Source organism: Brachycentrus maculatus, unplaced genomic scaffold, assembly GCF_059751285.1.
Source record: "Brachycentrus maculatus isolate JH-2025_06_01 unplaced genomic scaffold, ASM5975128v1 h1tg000339l, whole genome shotgun sequence".
In the NCBI taxonomy this organism is placed as follows: Eukaryota; Metazoa; Arthropoda; class Insecta; order Trichoptera; family Brachycentridae; genus Brachycentrus; species Brachycentrus maculatus.
This window is the reverse complement of record NW_028281088.1, coordinates 11,797-33,126: the sequence shown is the minus strand read 5'-3', so window position 1 is coordinate 33,126 and position 21,330 is coordinate 11,797. Positions and strand designations below refer to the sequence as shown.

Genomic DNA, 21,330 nt, shown 5'->3' with positions numbered 1-21,330 from the left:
TATATATATATATATATAAATATATATATATATATATATATATATATATATATATATATATATATATATATATATATATATATATATATATATATATATATATATATATATATATATATATATATATATATATATATATATATATATATATATATATATATATATATATATATATATATATATATATATATATATATATATATATATATATATATATATATATATAAAAATAAATAGTACAACGATTATGAAAAAGCATTTCTTAACATAAAAACTATTTGAGTAGGTACAATAATTTTCTTTTTCAATAATCAAAATGTATATATATATATATAAATATATATATATATATATATATATATATATATATATATATATATATATATATATATATATATATATATATATATATATATATATATATATATATATATATATATATATATATATATATATATATATATATATATATATATATATATATATATATATATATATATATATATATATATAAAATAAATAGTACAACGATTATGAAAAAGCATTTCTTAACATAAAAACTATTTGAGTAGGTACAATAATTTTCTTTTTCAATAATCAAAATGTCATGTCTGAATAAATCTTGATATCATTTTGATTATATTTATCGATAAAACATCAACACTACTAATATTTTTGTCACAAATTTCATGATGCTTTATATTTGAGTTTTTTTTATTTTATTTTTTATTTGTTCGGTAATTGTACAGCTTTACAAAAAAAAAATTAAAATAAACAAAAGTTACATTAACAATTATAAACATTACATTACATTTACAAAAATAGTTACTTTAAAAAAAGCCAGTTAAAGAATTCCACATTCATGTTATAAAACTTTAAAAAAACATTAAGAGATTAAAAAAAGGGTATGGTATAAAATAATAGATTTAGGAAGGAGAAGGAGTTCACGAGTTCAGAGTTCACGGGTAACATCAATGGTTTCAATTTAAAGTTTGATAGAAAGGTGGATTCTTCTTCATCTTTATTAAGATGTCAAAATGTAAAAATAACTCTTAAGTCGAGAAACCCAGATTTGAGAACAAGGATTCGGGCACACCATTAAATCTTGTGAATGAATTCCGGATAAGTTTGTGAGAAAAGTTTCTGGGCTGGGAATCAACACTGTAATGAAGTGATAAGGATTTTTCTCTTTTCTTTTTTCATTTTTTATTTAATATCAACCTAGATTTATATTATTTTATTTAATATCAATCTTTCAACCTAGATTTAAATTATTTAATTTAATATCAACCTTTCAATCTAGATTTATATTATTTTATTTAATATCAAGATATTACTTTATTTAATATCCGCCTTTCACTTTTTATTTAATATCAACCTAGACTGGTACCTGAAGTGGATGACTGTTTATCTTGGTCTCGATTATTGAACAATAAATGCACCACTATGAACCATTTAGTGCAATTAAGGTTTGAACACGAAAAGTATGTATCTGGTAGATATAATTGTATAATTCAACTCGTACTTATCTAGCGTTCTTTAATAATGAAAACCAAAATTACGTCATTTTCTTCTAAGATTGTAAGTTAAGAAGGGTCAAGAAAAGCCAAGGTTTGAAGTAAAGCGGGTGACAAAGTAACAATACGTCTCTCTTATAGCTATACCCTGTACCAAATAACATTTTTTTTATAATAAAGTAAACCACATTTAAAACTCCTACTCTTTACGAGTAACTTCATAGAAGTGATATGAAACTCTAAAAACAACGATTAAAATATATGCAAGTAAAAAAATATTTTAAATTCTAATATGTGCCCATATTGAAACATCAAATACTTCGAATCATTTAATGAGAAAATTTCTCGGTAAAGGGGTTTTTGTATTTTTAATTAAATGGTGGCGCCCCGATGTCTGATTGAAACTCAAATTCTTAAATTTTGACCTTTTATGGATAATGCCAGAGATAAAACTATATATGATTCAAAACGTGGAATAAATTGGGATAACATGGGATTCATTTAATACATATTATTTATTTTCGGTAAACATGTTTAAGGTTGAATGGGTTCAAACAATTTTCGAAGAAAAACCGCAGATTTTTTGCATGACTAATTTTTGTATATTATACGTATTGTTATTCGAAATACCATTAAGAAATTCTTCTAACATCGATATAAAACATTTTCTCATTAAAAGAAAACCCTTTCAGTAACAAAAAATAGAAAATATAAATATATATACAAGCTGTTCAATGAGAAATAATAAAATAGAATGTACACATTTCTGATATATTATATTTAATTCCACAATGCTTTGAAGCAATGAAAATATTAAAAATCGATGAAACAACCATGCAATCAAAAACAAGAAAACGAATCTCGCCTTAAGAAATATTTAGCATTGAGTGCGTTGCTTTTACTTTCAACAGATGGCGCAGCCACAGAAAACACATGACATGTATATAAAACTAGCATATTCGAATGCCATATGGGGTCAAATTTTCAAAGCAGATTTGGGATTTTAAACAAACGATATTTATACGTATACGTATTTAAATGGATATAAACAAACTAAGTTTTCGCCAGGGTAGGCAGAGAAAAACGAACCACATAACGCTCTTTCTTTGCGGACATTAATGCATCTCCTCACTTATACTCGCTGATTATTCGGTGCGTTTTCAAGTATTCAGAGTACTTGACCATTCTTGAGTTTTCGTCGGTCTTGCTCTGCTTCTATTTCCAACCATACTCGCCCCATACATTTTATGTCCATGTTAAATCGCCTTTCCTAATTTTGTTGAGAGCGCTTATCCCAGCCTTGAAATCTAGTGATTCGGCAGTCACTTTGTGGTAAAATCTATCCATTTTAAATTTAAGTTTTACTTAGAAAATACCACTATTTCTTTAAATCTATTTAGTGATCACAAATTAAACTACAACAACGTAGAAATCCTAAAAATAATTTATACGAAAATTCGTTAACTGAAAAATATTGAAACAATAGAAATCCATAAAAATATAAATAAAAATAAATTAACAATATGACAATTACTAAAGCCTCACCCCTTTAGTCTATATTCCCACATTAGTGCAGTAATACGAAACAAAAATAAATAAAAAAAAAAAATAATAAGAAACAGCTTTGACCTTCAACGTCCCAAGGACCTAACTCTAAAAATTGGAATTAAATAAAAATTATTATTTAAAGTAAATAAAGAATTAATTTTAAATAATCACAAAATCTGAATTATCTCCAATTACAGGAGTTATTTTCATATTATTTTTTTTTGACATCTCATCAAATATGAAGAAGAATATGGAAGTCTGGGGATTTAAGGGGCTGACGACCGTCATAGGCTGCTTTAAGTGATCACTTTACACACGTGTAACATTCACCAATTATTCCTATTATTGGCACGCTACTCAAATTCTTGGAAGTTCTATATATGTGAACCAATTTTGAAACATTATTCTTGAATCACTAGAACTTCACTAGAGACATCTATTGGTGAGATGAAAATACTGTGTTTGAAAATGATGAATGCATCGAAACATGTGTCACAATAGATTTTAAGAAAAAGTGGTATTTACTTTGTAAAACTGAAATTAAAAATTGAGTTCTTTCATTTTTTCTGTATGTGATCGCATTTTGAATGGATTCTGTCAACTTCCTTCGTTTGCCAACTCTATGCTTCATTTCTATACATTCTATTTATAATAATAAATTTAGATCCTAAATATTATGTATTCTTAGTTATATAATAAAGGCGAAGCAAACTCAAATCGGAAGGAATTATATAGTCTTTAAATATTTTTAAATTTCCAATATCCTTTCAATACATACCGAAGTTATTATTTCATTTGATGTAGCATATTTTTCTCGTATAAATTGCTGTGTAGAGATTATATAAGCTTTTACGAGTGCAAGTACACATTACCGAAAACCGTATCAAGTGCAGTTTTTTTCTATTTTTTTTTTTTTAATAAAATAAATAATAACAACCTTTTAAACACATTTATTTTCGGTACTACATATTTATGAAAAATATACAACCGGTTTCGACAAGAACCTTGCCTTCTTCACGGATGGATACGTACTAAACTTAAAACAGATGACCGGGTTTCGTCGTTACCAACTTGATCAGACTAAGAGAAGGCTAGACTAAATTCTCCGTTATATACACAACAAGGCAAAGGTTTGAAGCCACGTTATTTCTGACAAAACGTGTTAACGTGGCAATAAACTCATAGTTTTCAACCCCTGCCTTGTTTACATAATAAAGTATTTTGTCTAGTCTCCCACTAGTCTGATGGTACCGGTAGCGAAAAACTTCTGTCACTGGTTAAAAAAACTGTGATAAAGTTGTGTATAAACTGTGATAAAATGCGGCTTAACAAAGAAACGTAAATCAAAGGGTGAAGAGAGAACAGTAAAACAAAATTATGAGGCGAATATGGTTGGTAATAGAGGCGGAGGAGGACCGAGGAAAACTTGTCGTGATCAAGTATTTCAAATACTTGGCGTGGTCAGGTCAGGAGTAGGAATAATCGGCAAGTATGTATGAGGAGATGCATGAATGTGGAAGAGGTGAAGATTGTTTGAAAAGACAAATTGGTGTGGTGTTCTATTCTCTATGTCTACTATTGCGAGGTAGCAGCGTGAAAGTTAGTTAATAATGAAGCCTAATAAAATATAAAATTTTCCGCTTGAAGAGCAGTAAGCTTATTTGGCTACCATGCTAGAGGTCTCGGGTTCGATTCCCAGGGGGTTTAAAATAAATAAACATATTTTATTCGTTTAATCTTTATTTAATACTTTGTACCCTGGAGTGTTACCTGAAGTGCAGAACCTTCTTATTATAAAATTGTCGTTGCATCGATTTAGTTCAGTGCCCTATGCACTGTGCGGATGGGGGTCAGTGATAACCCAGTTCTTTTGTTTTATTTGATTTTTATTACACACAAGGCAAAACAATAATCACAAAATAAATTTTTATGTGTTTTTGAACAATAAAATACAATTAAAAAAAATAAAAAATAAAACCCTTATCCGCACCCAATGGTGCATAGGGCACTGCGTCATATAAACGTAGTGTTATCTTGATCGTTTACATATGAAGGAAAGGTGATCAGCCCTCCGCTTCAGGTACCAGTCCAGGGTAACATTAAATAAATATTACAGTGAAAAAATCACTTATATTTATTTTACTCCCCTTGGGAATCTAACCCGGGACCTCCAGAATGGTAGCCGAGCGTGCTGACCATTACACTACGGAGGTGGAAATACAATTTAGTAGATCATAAATCACTGTTTGATTAAACATTTAATATATAAATTAAAATGGAGTTTTACAAATTAAAAACCAAATCTAAAAATATACAGTTTTTATGTACATTAGAGAAAGGGTATTTCGTTCAGGTCATAAGTCACAATTTTATATTTAAATTGTGTTTTATTTGGGAATATCGACGCTGGAAAAAGAAAATGATAAACGTTTCACATCGGAAAGAAGATGGAATTTACATATTTTTTTTGAAGCAAGAACACAAGTCATTATAGGCTTTGAGAAAACAATTGTGGTAACGATGGCTTTGAATGGAAAAGAAGAGAAAACAAAACAACCACCTTTACATATTCAAGGAAAAATTATAGTTATAAAAAAAAGGTTACAAATATTCTTTAAGGTTAGTGGTAAATCAATAAACGATACATTCCATTATGAAACGAAAATTACTCAGTGATTAAAAATTTCATAGTTAATTATTTTTAAAATAACAAATGACAAGAAACGAAAATTTAATATAATTTTTAGATTAATCTTCTCCCCATCCCCTTCAATGAAATTAATTTGATTTTCCAACATTACAAACTTCGTCAAATAATTATCCATCTGAATAATTAAAATTAAAATTACAATGTGAATAGAAATCTAAATGGTTAATTTTGATGATAAACTAGCCCAGTAAATATATATTTTTTGTATTAGTCAGGGTGTTCAATTCGATTCCCAGAGAGGGAAGTGAAAATAAATTTAAGTGATTTTATACTCTAATATTTAATCAATATTACTCCGGACCGGTCCCTGAAACTCAGGACAGATCACCTTGCCTTCATATAAGTAACGGCCAAGATAACACTGCGTCAATACGATGCACCACCCTATGCACCATTGGGTGCGGATAAGGGTTAGAAGAAGAAGAAGATATATATGAACATACAAACAACCCTTATCTGCACCCAATGGTGCACAGGGCACTGCATCATAAAAACGTAGTGTTATTTTGATCGTTAACACACGAAGGAAAAGTGATCCACCCTCCGCTTCAGGAACACCAGTCTAGGGTAATATTGGATGAAATATATATAAATATTTGTTTTTATATATATATTTTTTTAATATATTTTATTTTATTTATTTAATAAAGTTACATTTTTAAGTACAACATAATACAATTTCTAAACAATTATACATATGACAAATTTATAGTTTTAGATTCGCTGTGCCTCTCCAATAAAGAGACTGAGCTCTTGAGCTTGGAGAGAGACTATATATATATATATATATATATATATATATATATATATATATATATATATATATATATATATATATATATATATATAGTCTATATATATATATATATATATATATATATATATATATATATATATATATATATATATATATATATATATATATAGTCTATATATATATATATATATATAAATACATATATATATGAATATAAATATATTTATATATTATATATATATATATATATATATATATATATATATATATATATATATATATATATATATATATATATATATATATATATATATATATATATATATATGTATATATATAGACATAAGAAGTTATTTTCACATCTTAATGTGTTGTATTTTGATGGCATTATTGATTTTGAAAGAGAGAGTAAGATATTTAATAAATGTAAGTAACGACATCTTTACATTTATTTGAACAATGTAGGAAAAATCCGGGAAATCGAGAAATACCCAATATCACACCTTTGATGCCTTTGAAGTGTTTCATTCATAAATATCTCAAGGGATCATACTTTGTATTAAAATACATATTATACATATATATCTAGGATTTTTTTATGAAAAGCAAAGAGAAAAGGTTTTCTCTTTGCTCCACCAGCCCTTAGATTATGTTACTGAGGAATATAATATTTGTTCAAAAACAGCTATTTCCATTTTTATAAATATCCCTCAACAAATACCCAACACATGGCGCTCGAAAACATCTCGTTGTCTTTGAGTTTTGTGAACACCAATTTTTTTTATATTGTTCATCTTGGTCTCCGACTGTATTTACGGACTTTGAAATGAATTCCTAGGCGTGTATTTAGAAACCACTCTTGAACATGTCAAATTAAACCCACTTGGATACTTGATTTTTTTAACGAAAATGTTAGTGTATAACCGCCCACTGAGATTTTTAGTCTACCGGTTTCAAGACGTACCCGTCTCTTCGTCAGGATAATCACTACAACAGCATGCAAATAATACTACACGGCACTACACCAAAGGACGGCACCAAAGGACGATGTTGACATGACACATGCATAATGCATGTTGGTCCTCGAGTCGACGAAAATCGCACGTGATCAATATTTTATGTATTTTAAGTGTGTGAATAGTGCTATGGTGGTGACACGTAGTATTCTTTACATGCCGTTATAGTAATTACCATGACGAAGAGACGGGTACGTCTTGAAATCGGCTGACAAAAATCTCAGTGAGTGATTATATCCTTACATTTTTGTTAAATAATATAAAATTAAAAAAGTCTAACCACAAAGTAAATGTTTTAAATACATAAAAATACATAAAAACATAAAATACATAAAAATATGAATATACATAAAAACTCACTTAAATTATGCAATATTTTGACATATTCAAACATGGATAACAAATTGCCTAATGGGGCTTAATTAATGTAAATGACCACTGCGGCTCTGATTTTTTCTGTCTTCTAGATTTGATTTTCGTATTAGTGACGCTATACGTTTATTGTTAACTTAACTTTTACTTGGTAAATCTTCTTCTTCTTTTTTTTGATGGCTTTTCACCCTTCTTGGGTGTTATATTACTTGGTAAATATCACTACTTCTTAAAATCGATTGTAATGATCGATGCATTCCGCGTCATATACATTGTAGTATTTGAAAATGATGCGGAATGCATCGAAACACGTATCACAATAGATTTTAAGAAATAAAACTAAAAGTAAAACTTATATTGAAAATCCATAGACATTACCACAATTTCACTGCCCAATCAATTAATGAAATAACACATTTATGCTATCGTCTGGACTCTAACCAGTTAAGTGATAGTTAAGTATGTATAAATGTTTTAGGTAAGATAGTTTATACCTGGTATATGCGTCAACTCCCAACATATGTACGTAAACTCACAGAACTAAAATTATACATCTAAGTAACTTCATTGAATTATCTAACTTACAATCATTGAATTATACAAACTACCCTAGCGAGAAAACGGGTGTTTTTGTCAACAAATATTCACTCAAGAATTACATGAAATTATTTACAACATTTTGAGTGTGTCCAAATACTTGTTCACAAAATCTGGATTATCTCCAATTACAGGAGTTATTTTCATATTATTTTTTTGACATCTCATCAAAGATGAAGAAGAATATGGAAGTCTGGGCATTTACGGGGCTGACGACCGTCATAGGCTGGTTTAAGTGATCACTTTACACACGTGTAATATTCACCAATTCTACCCATTATTGACAACCACATTACTCAAATTCTTGGAAGTTCTATATATATGAACCAATTTAGAAACCTTGTTCTTGAATCACTAGAACTTCACTTTTTCTGTGTGTGATTATAATCCAGGATTCGGACCTCACATACTAATATAAGAGTTTCTGTTTATTAAAAAGCTTCTTTACATCTCACCAATAGATGTCTCTAGTGAAGTTCTAGTGATTCAAGAACAAGGTTTCTAAATTGGTTCATATATATAGAACTTCCAAGAATTTGAGTAATGTGGTTGTCAATAATGGGTAGAATTGTTGAATGTTACACGTGTGTAAAGTGATCACTTAAACCAGCCTATGACGGTTGTCAGCCCCGTAAATGCCCAGACTTCCATATTCTTCTTCATCTTTGATGAGATGTCAAAAAAATAACATGAAATCATAGTAACTTTAATCATAAAGAGAAACCCCATTCACAATTAGAAGTAGGCTATAAAGCTTATAAAGTAAGAGTCTAATTAGTAAAGAGATAAGCTGTGCTGTATAAGCTGTAGCGATATTTCAGAATTTATTGTAAGTAGGGAATTTGGAAAAATACATTAATGCTTAGGTTGAGGTATTTTAGAAAACACACTTTTTTTAAATAACACAATAAAACTCATTTTAGTTTTTAAAATATAAAAAAAAGAAAACAAGAAACACTGAAAAATCCAACACTCGAAAAATTTCAAATAGAAACATACTCAAATTAGTATACTTCTCTTCACCCTATGAGAATACCTATATTGGCCATTGGGCCAATATAGCCATTGAACCAAGCCTATTGAGGCTTGGTTCACCTTTGGGCCGAAGGACTTCCCTTTTTTGAATCAAAGGTCCAACAAATATTTTTGCATAACTTATGCTGACCGAAATTCAAAATAATATAATAATAACACGCTCCACATCACTAATTTATTTCTTTTTAGAGTGCCTACCTATTTTTTTTATTAAATAAAAAAAATAGGTAGGCACTATTACAAATTTGGCTCAGTGCTTAAGAAAATCTGAAGAATTTGGATTTTAATTTTGTATATTGAGTATTTAACAAATTCGGGATGGCGCTTCTGACGAAATTTTATGAAATTGTTTTCCTCAGAATTAAATAATTTAAGTAGTCATATCAAAATTCCAAAAAGGTGTTTATTAATTTCTTTAATATTTTTAGTCAAAGGCTCAATGTGAAGTGTACAAGTCATAAAGGTTCATATATATTAAATAACATAGTGACGAAAAAAAACATTAAATGATTTAAAGAAATAATGATAACAAGAAGGCATATATATATATATATATATATATATATATATATATATATATATATATATATATATATATATATATATGTATATACACATATATATGTATATATATATATATATATATATATATATATATATATATATGTATATATATATATATATATATAAATATATATCTATATATATATATATATATATATATATATATATATATATATATATATATATATATATATATATATATATATATATATATATATATATATATATATATATATATATATATATATATATATATATATATATATATATATATATATATATATATATATATATATATATATATATATATATATATATATATATATATATATATATATATATATATATATATATATATATATATATATATATATATATATATATATATATATATATATATATATATATATATATATATATATATATATATATATATATATATATATATATATATATATATATATATATATATATATATATATATATATATATATATATATATATATATATATATATATATATATATATATATATATATATATATATATATATATATATATATATATATATATATATATATATATATATTGTAAACCCAGTATACACAGTGCCGTGCACAGAGTTTTAAATCAGAGTATGCAGTAGGGTTGGGTAAGGATAAGGCATAGTAGCCACTGGTCGTGTCTCTATATGGAACGCGAGAATCAAAAATCGTAAATTTTCAGTTGTGCATTAATATTTACCCGCTACAGGGCAGAAAGTGTTGTTTTTGCATTTTGAAGAAAAGCTATTGTTTAATTATTTTTAAATACACAAAAATATTAAATTTTTCAAATGGAGAAAAAACATTAAGATTTTGCCTAAACAGCAGATCTGTAGCACAGTAAAAAGTTCGATAAGTGGCTTGAAATTCATTTTTAATACATTGTATTATATTTTTTAACTTTAAAAACGTTCCCCTGAAAAATCATGTTTTTTTTATTTATGACGTTCTTGAAAGCAGTGAGCGATATATTAAGCCCCAAAATACGTTATATCGCATTTTATTATTATTTTTATCAAACGCAGGTAACAATTGACGTATTTTTTTACAGGGTTTTTGTATTGAAAAAATAAGTTAATCCTACAAATAAATATATGATTTAAAAAAGAAAAGAGTTATATTCAATCGATGTTTATTAAAAAAAAAAACAATATATATTCTAAAACAACAAAAAAAATCGGACCTGAAGTGACGACGCTTAATGAATTATATTTTTGCGAGTAAGGCCTTAATGATAGTTTAAAAAAAACTAACGTCTAAGTGACTTTGAAGTTTAGCTACGGCTTATGCAACACCGCTTATCATATTCCTACTTCAAAATTATATGTTTTATAGCCAGCTCCTACTCGTGAGTGGTTTTACTCGTTAGTTACTGTAATTTCATTTAATTCGTGAGTAAAATTGGTAGGTACTTATTCAAAGATCTTAAGGTGGAGACTTCGTCGTAACATCGCTCGCGGCGAGCATCAGCGAGCATCCAAAACTACGGATAAAGCGCTCGGCTCGCTGTACTGACTGCCTGAATGGTCGCATCGTAACGTGTTACGTTACGACGAAACACTCCGGTCAATCTCCACCATTAGGGGCTTAGAATTGCGATCTCAAATCTTGAGCTGTTTGCAAAATCCAAACTATCGGATTTCCACAAACTTAAAATTCAGTGTCCTGAATGAAATTAAGTCAATATAAGGGTGGTAAATGGGTGGAGAATGGTTTCAGTTATATCGCTTTAGTTTTGGTACGTTTGTTAGCCCATTAGACGTGTTCATTGAATAATAAATTGGTACAGTATAACCTCGATAAAACGGACTAATTGGCGGGAGTGGAAGTCCATTATAACCGATAGTCCGTTATATAAAAATAAGTTAAAAATAAATCAAAAAAACATTTTTTCGAAAAAATGAGAACTGTTTTTAGATAAAAAATAAAATGAAAATTGTTTACATGTGACGACACATAAATTTAAGCACGCATAATATTAATAGGACGTTTTTATTTAATTTAACATTTTACCCGATTTTTCCCTGTTACATCCGAAGTTAAAAAGAGGTCCATTATATTGAGGTTTTACAGCATCAAAACAAAACAAAAAAATCTGTTTTATTTTACATTAGAAAAATTCAAACCCTAATGCCACAGTGAAATTACATTATGAAAATTTTCGAAATCGAAATCTGATTGTACTAGTCAATAATGATAGATCTATCTTCTTCTTCTTCTTCTTCTAACCCTTACCTTTGGTACATAGGGCATCGTATCGTCGCAATGCTATCTTGATTGTTAGTTGCATAAAGGCAAGATTACCTGTCCTGCGCTTCTTGTATAAGTTCCGGGTATTATTAAGTAAATATGAGAGTGTTGATTTTGACCCCCCTCAAAATCGAACCGGGCATGGTAGCTAAACGCACCTACCACTATACTACGGAGGCGAGCATTCACAATATAAGTCAGAACAATACGAATCTAAGTCATATATTATGTCGTTACCAAATATTCCCTGAGTAGAAATTTTTAATGAGCAGTATTCCAAAGCTAAGATATATTCCACTCTCTAGTATAAGATAGTAAGGTTCTTAAATATACAGGGTCATCGAAAAATAATGCCAACATTTAAATTAACTGTTTTGATTGATTGAACCAATCGAACAACAGACTGGGGCTTCAGCTCAACAGTTCAAGCAAATTTAGGTAAACTAGACCTAAGCATGCTTGAACTGTTGAGAACGGTTGAACCTAGAATGGTCTTTTTACGAAAAAAAGGTCCAATAAACTTGGTCGTTAAATTGGTGCACACGTCGAAACATAGGTACTAAGGTATAATTTTTTTAAAGTCTTTTACATTTCAAGATCAAAACCATTGAATTACTTGTAAAGTTTTTTTTTTATATATTTTAAATGTTGACATTACTTTTCGAGGACCTGTATATTTCTAACCGTAATTCCGCAATCTTTCAAAACGGAATACTGAATTTATATTTCTTGAAACGACTGCAATCGATGACGTTTTACTTCAAGGGTCGTCTTCAACAACTTGTCGTTTGTGTTTGAATATTTTTATTCACTCTTTAATCATTGCATACGATGGAACAGACTTTGGATGGAATGTTTTAAAGATTTATTTAGGTATACATCATTAGTGAAAATACGCCCAATCGCGGAATGCGGCAAAATTTTATAAATTTTCATAAAAAATATCAAGCACACTTTTTTTCAGATATGACAAATGGTACATTTTCCAAGTAGTGGCAGATGCTGCCGGTACCAAATAACGCCCAAATGTCCCATAACAATAATAAATTAAAACCTAGTACAGTAAGTCCCATACTTACGTGATTTAGACTTACATGAATTCGTACTTACACGATTTAAAAAAAATCTACTTTTTTATTAAAAAAAAAAAAACATTATCATAAAATAATTAACACACAAAGCCATTGCTTGGCTGCAGGTAAGAAACTTATGATAGGGAAGGTTAACGTCAAAACATACACCACAAATATTTATACCAATTTAAAATAAATATTTTATAAATTAATCTTGCAATTGGCTAGTTTTAACAATAAAAAAACAATTGTAAATTTGATTCTTGAATTGATAACAATAGAAGACATGCCATAACAATTGAGAACAATGTTTGAATTATAAAACAATATGAAAAAGTTGGAAAGATTGCTGGTTATGTAAAAAAAATCAGTACCAATGCAATCTACGATTATAACCAAAAATAGAGGAATATAAATAATATAAATGTAACTATGTATGCATGTACACATAAATAATTATGTACATTTCTGATTAAATATTAGCTTCTAAAACAAAAATACTGTTTTCACATATCACTCACTCCTTTCAATAACGACATGTATAAAAAATCATCAATTTTCAGTTGTGCATGTTTTCGGAATGCCCAGAAATTGTACTATATCCCAGCAAAGGCGTCATATTTTTAACTTAATATTTACCCGCTACAGGGCAGAAAGTGTTGTTTTTGCATTTTGAAAAAAAAGGTATTGTTATTTTTTTTTTTTAAATATACTAAATATTTTTCAAATGAAGAAAAAACATTCAGGTTTCACCTTGAAAGATCTGTTGCACAGTAAAAAGTTCAATAAGTGGCTTGATATTTATTTTTAATACATTTTATTATATTTTTAAACGATCTCCTGATAAATCATTTTTTTTCATATACCGTATGACGTTGTTGAATGGAGTGAGCGATATGTACTATGTATATTGTATATCCATTGAAACTAGCGCATATTATAACATACCATACACCAAAAATATTACAATTGAGTTTTTCGACTTTTCGAGTTTTCCGTCCGCCTCTGTAGTGTAATGGTTAGCACGCTCGTCTACCGTTCTGGAGGTCCCGGGTTCGATTCCCAGGGGGGTCAAATAAATATAATTGATTTTTTCACTGTAATATTTATTCAATATTACCCTGGACTGGTACCTGAAGCGGAGGGCTGATCACCTTTCCTTCGTGTGTAAACGATCAAGATAACACTGTGTTCAAATGAAGCAGTGCCCTATGCACCATTGGGGTGCGGATAAGGGTTTTTATTATTATTTTTCGACTTACGCGAAAACCTTTGTAACGAATTGATCACGTAAGTAAAGGACTTACTGTACATTATTTACACTCAGGCTGCAAAATTTTTGGCCTATCCTCATAATTTTCAAAGCGTTTGTGAATTACGTAGATAATAAAGTGCGTTTCAAAGTATCAAAGTGGTTGCTTTATTTTGAAATAGTGTGTTATACTCGTATTATAAAATAGAAAATAATAGTGCTTGATATGTAATATCAACACATAAATATATTTTTTTGCATTTATAAAACGTTTTTGTAACACATTTCATGAGAAAATGTTTGAATCGCTGATGAGTTAAAATATAAATTTTATATGACATGTCAAAAAAAATACATGTAGGTACATAAATATAGAATAAACATACCTATATTTTTTGTCATTCAAATTTAATTCGATTGCCAAACGTAGTGTTAAGCTTATTAAGTTATTATTAAAAATAATTAGTTCATTAAACTTTCTTCAAGTTACAACGTTTAAAATATACACTTGACTTCTTCGCAATTTCTTGTATAGGGTGGCACTAAATTGATCACCCGCTCAGAAGATGTTATTATTTTTACAAATGGCGTCGAAGGTAAATTATATTTGAAATTTGTGAACAAGGCAGCTGCAGTAAACAAACAGATTGATAAAACGAGCACAAATCACTCACTCCTTTCAAGAACGTCATAAATAAAAAAAAACTTGATTTTTCAGGAGAACGTTTTTATGGTTTAAAAATATAATAAAATGTATTAAAAATAAATATCAAGCCACTTATTGAACTTTTTACTGTGCAACAGATCTTTTTAGGTAAAACCTGAAGGTTTTTTCTACATTTGAAAAATATTTAATATATTTAAAAAATAATTAAACAAAACCTTTTCTTCAAAATGCAAAAACAACACTTTCTGCCCTGTAGCGGGTAAATATTAAGTTGAAAATATGCCGCTTTTGCTGGGATATAGTACATTTTCTGGGCATTCCGAAAATATGCACAACTGAAAATTGACGATTTTTGATTTATGACGTTCTTGAAAGGAGTGAGCGAAATGTATATCAGCACTGGCGTAAGCCACTTGATGGATATCAGCTTTTCCACTCAACAGAAAAATTTGTAAAAGTCCATGTAAAGATTTACATCAATAATTTTTTTTATTTAGTAAAAAAGTTATTCATCAACAAATCTGGATGATTAATTTTACACCACTTTGAATTTGTTTTTATACTGTACCTGTCTAGTTCACAAATATCAAACGTAATTGACGTACGACTCGATTTGCAAAAATTATAATATCTTCCGATAGAGTGATCAATTTTGCGCCACCGTGTATAAGTAATTTTAATGCATTTATATAACATTTTGGTTACATATTTTGTGAGGAAATGTTTTAAATGAGCACATGTTACAATACTTTAAAAATAACTTTAAAAAAATATTATTAACTTAAATAATCACAAGACATAATGATAAATATTACTTAAACAACGCGTGGTACCTCACTGTTTATATATAGAGTCTGACATGCAAATCTACATACGCGACAATAATAACTCTATCGCTTTGCATCTTTATGATAACGTCGCTTATTTTTCTCTATTCCCGTAGCATTGGAACGTATATCTCTCTTTTTCCTTCACTCTTTGTATCCTTTCTCATGTAACGAATTCTTTTTAATAACCGTTACCCATCCTTGAAATTTCACTCTCAATTATCGATTACTGAATCGCAGCCTTACAAGTTTCAATTAAAAAAAAATTAAAAAAAGCTAAAGTTACCGATTTAAAAAAAGAGATTGTGAAGTATTGACCTTCTGTCGGAATTAATGTCAAAGTTATCCACATAACGTATTTAACGCATAAACTTCCCCTAGAAATCGACACCCCGCGTTCAAATAAGAATAAAATAGCTTAAAAGTAAATTTACCGTTCTCATAAAACCATAACTTAAATATTGTATTTGAAAGGGATGGGCAGTAAACGTCAACATTGATGAAAAACCATTCTACATTATTCCGTTGAAAGACCATTCTATATTATTCAGTCCAACTTAATAATGGCGAGCTTTTACTTTTATTAGGAGAATATGGGAAACCCATGGACATAAAGGTATTCTTCATACCTTATTAAATTAGTCCTAAGCATACATCGTACTCCTAACTTGTATACCTCTATCAAATAATCTTACAAAGGTTAGGCCTCTTCTATGTATCAAATTTTGAAGACTGAAGTTACCAAATTTCGAACTAATGTCGGAAGATAATCATCCAATATTTAAATTACGTTTGTTGGTTTACTTAATTTACAAATTGCTGGTTCTGCAATATGAACTATCCAAAACGATTATTATTATCATTCTCTAACTTTTTCGGTCCAGCGTAGTGTGTAATATGACTGATCTAACTTTTTCAATTCAATTTATTTATTTTAATTAATATATACATTACAAACTACATATTTTTTTAAAATCGTATACCTTTAATATACATTATATGCAAGAACTATTGCTAAAGGTGTAGAAGAATCGCGCTTCGGAAAAGTCCTTCAGACACATGGAACATATCAATATCCAATGAGATATTGTTCAACATAGCGGTAGCTCTTCCTACAGGCATAACCATCGGCAGGTTGGTCCTGTTTATAGGAATGTCCTATGTATGGGAACTATCGGGAACATACAGACCAATGTTCCGGATTATTTCAGGATTATCGATCATTTAATATGCATAATAAACAAAAAAAAAACTACATAGTTTTTTTCCACATAATTTTTTTATTTTTTTTACAAATTAATAAAATAATATTAAATAAAAATTAAATTTATGTGGGAAATACAATATAGTTGCTATTTTAGTATATAAAATACCTTTATTATACATATATGAACTTAAAACGTTTACACGAGCTATATACATTGGATGGCAAATACCAAAGGAACAAGCTGGTTTTGTGAAGGGAAGAGGAATAAGAGAGCAGATCCTCAACATCCGCCAAGCGATTGAAAAAAATCGAGAGTTCCTGACGCCGACATTTTTATGTTTTATTGATTACAAGAAAGCTTTTGATTGCGTGAAGTGGGAACATCTATGGAAAATACTCATGGAGATGGAAGTCCCATCCCATTTGATAAAACTCATCCATGGAATTAACGCCCAAATTAAGGCAATCGTAAGTATCGATGGCATAAACACTGCAAGTTTTCCCACTGACAAAAGGTATAGGGCGCATACTTTACCCTGACCTGTTTAAATGGGGAATACATAATGTACAGGGTTCTCTACGAATGGAATGGAGGAGTGTGTATTAGTGGCGTAAAGTTGTCCAATATACGATATGCAGACGACACAACAATTTAGGACAAAGACCAAAAAGCGATGGTAGATCTCCTTAAACGAGTAGAGATTAAGAGCAAGGCACTGGATATTAACCAGAGCAAAAAGAGATCATGATCACAAATCGATCTAAGAAATTTGGTTATCTCGGAAACTCACTCGAAGGTTTAGAGATAATAAACGAGTTTCAGTTCCTTAGATTTCAAATCGGCAATGAAGGAATTTGCGAAGGAGAGATCAGACGTCTTATCGCCGTCTCCACAAGTGCCATGTCTAAGCTAGACAAAATCAAGGACAAAAGTAAGGAGGAAAATGTACGCTTTCGAAATGAGGTGTTGGAGGCGCATGCTCAGAATTCCATGGACAGCTAGACGCACCAACGAGTCCATTCGCTAGGAACTACACTTGGATGACTTGACTCTGGTCAATGTCTGTACACGACGCATTCTCCAGTTTGTTGGACACGTTGCGTGTGGCAACGAGGATTGCTTGGAATGACTGGTGGTGATCGGTAGCCTGGAGGGGAAGATAGGAAGAGGAAGATTCCCCACACGATGGACCGATCAAGTTAATGCAGTCAAGGGATAACTGGAAAAGAGTCATTGTTTCCACAAAGGTCACAACCCTCAGTATGTAATGAGAAATAAGACGTAGAAGAAGATATTAAATGCAGTTCCACCAAGAAATGTCAGTTTAAAACATAAATTTAATCACGATTTATTTATAATTATCTAACAGCTGAAATGAATTCATAAATAACGACTTTTTAAATTTATTTAAAACAGTTACATTTTAAAAAATACAGTTTAATACAATTTCTGTACATTCTGTATTCTTAATACTAGCGCACACACGAACCGCTTGCGGATGCTTTTAATCGCTCGTGCCGTAAAGTCGCAAGCCCGCGTGCGGCACACGTGCCCTTCTGGCTACAAAGGGAACCCAATTAGGGAATTTGTGTCGGGTTGTGGTCCCGTGGTTAGTGTCGCGGACACTTAAGTCAGAGTTTCTCGGTTCGAACCCACTCTACCACAATTTGATACCTATTTCTAATAATGAGCCGCTTAGGCCCGCAGAAATATAAAATTGAAATATTTGTGGAAATAATAAAAATATTTCTCTTTTGGCGGGAATGCGTTGCTAAGATTCTTCGCCGCCACTGTTCTTGACCTTCGTATTAAGTTTGCTCATATTTAATTCGATTAAGGGGGAATTCTCAAAATTAAATTTCAGAACGCGGATGACCATGCAAAACGTCAGTCGTGCCTTCGCGCGCGATTAAAAAAAATATACATGTATACAGTAAACACGTTGAGAGGTACTCCGTTATCTGAGGGAACGTTATAAGAGGTTAATGTTTTAAATTGTATATTTCTATCTTATGACTCATTTAGGTCATTTACCAACGGAAATGACCGAAACGAGTCATTATTAATTTGAAATACAATTAAAAAACATTTACACTATATTACGTTCTCACCCATAACGCGGTACTTATATCGACGTTATAGGGGGTTACAGTATATTTTAATCTGACTTTTGTTTGAAAATACATAGAAAAAGTAAATTCATTTTTATTTTTTTAACTCCTTACATTTCAATAACTAAAGTATACTTATTTCGGAGAAAAACTTATTTTTTCTATAAAAAAATGGTGTTTCTGAAGAAAAAGTTCAATTACGTCAAACGATACGTAGGTTTAAATTAAGTTGCTATTCAACGTATGTAGGGCCTTAAATGATAATTAATTTTAACAATGATTTGTAATTAAGGTTCTCGCATTTTTTTATGGATGAGGAAAATAGGTATACAGTATATCGATTTCAGTAAAAAAGTGTAACAATAATTTTTAACTCTGGAAAAAGGTATGTATATTCTTATTATTATTTGTGATTTGTCAACATGAAATAATTTCTGTTTTTGAGTTGTGTTATGAAGGTTACAAATTTTAAGGAGTTTTTGAGAATCTAAATTGTTATTGAATATTTTGTAAAGGAAGAGGGTGTAAGTGATAATACTGATCTGAACTAGTATCAAAATACTAAAGTAAAAGCCCAAAGTATAATACCAAATTAATGTTTAATTTTTCTGCGCGTCATTAAGCAATCGTAATTATATTTACACTGTACGAACTGAATTACGTTGTTTGTATTTTGATTGTACGATTAGTTTTAGAACCTGATGACAAATTGGTTTATTGACAATTTATCGGGACTTTTTTTGTGTATTTTATGGTTTATACAGTAAAAAAAATATAATTAAAAAATAGTAATATATTACAAGGTATACTAAAAATACTTACTTGAAAAACATGAAAATAACCAAAGCATTTCCAGATACCCCAGCCGTAAGTACAAATACGTAGACCACTGCCAGGGTGTAATGTGATGCCTTCGAAGGGGGAGGGAATTGGAGCCAGTGTGCGTTGATGATATACAAATAATCCTCCGTAAACCAGCCGTGTTCCTTCCACAAGGATATCGGATAAAGTCGCTTGAATCGCTCAACGAGAGCCAAGAATGTCTCATTATCGTTCGGGACGCTGTCGTTGTACGCGGTCAGTTGCGGCGTACTCGTGGAGGGAATGTCTTTAACCCATATGTGTTTACCACTCACTACCGGAGAATGCTCCAATACTTGGTCCGTATTTCCTTTAGATTTCTGTTGGTTCATCTTAATATCGTCAATATCGCTATAAACATATTTGATTTCTGCGGCCCTTTCATTTCTCTCAGCACTTGATATGTCGCTTGAATTTTGAATGTCACGTTTCTTCGGGGTTATCCTATTAACTGATAATCTATCGTTCAGTTTCTTATCAAACATAGTAACATTGGAAGAATTCCGTTTATACCTATAAATTCTCCTTAAATGTGTCGTTATTGGATACCACTGTTTATAGTTCGCTCGGATAGGCAAGTGTTCGATAGAACTGTTTATAAAACGATTATTTAAAGCATTATAATTTATTTTTTCCGATGATATGTGATATTTGTTAGGTACATAACGCAACGTGTGCTCGGTATCCGAATTAGATGCGCGTATTTTCGGATTATACAGGAATTTATCGTACTCACTTCGACAGCAATAGTATAAAGTATTCAACAAAAGAATCCATAACCACCAAGCCGCACTTTTTGTTTTCATTTTATTAGTGTTTAATTACAAATCAACAATGAAAAACATACTTTACCACACCTAAAGATCACTATTAATTACATTTGTTTTGATTTTATACCGCGAATATGGAAATAAGTGTTTAG

The 21,330-nt window shown here is 29.7% G+C and overlaps 1 protein-coding gene across 1 annotated transcript in view; it reads right to left on the bottom strand.

Annotated features, from left to right (window-relative positions):
- LOC148303926 (opsin-2-like) overlaps positions 1-20,893 on the bottom strand; it is a 60,771-nt gene extending 39,878 nt beyond the window's left edge. Inside the window, exon 1 of the mRNA XM_088269121.1 lies at positions 20,370-20,893. Coding sequence (XP_088125247.1) covers positions 20,370-20,893 — 524 coding nt within the window. The remainder of the gene's footprint in view (positions 1-20,369) is intronic.
- Between the last annotated feature and the right edge of the window lie 437 nt (positions 20,894-21,330).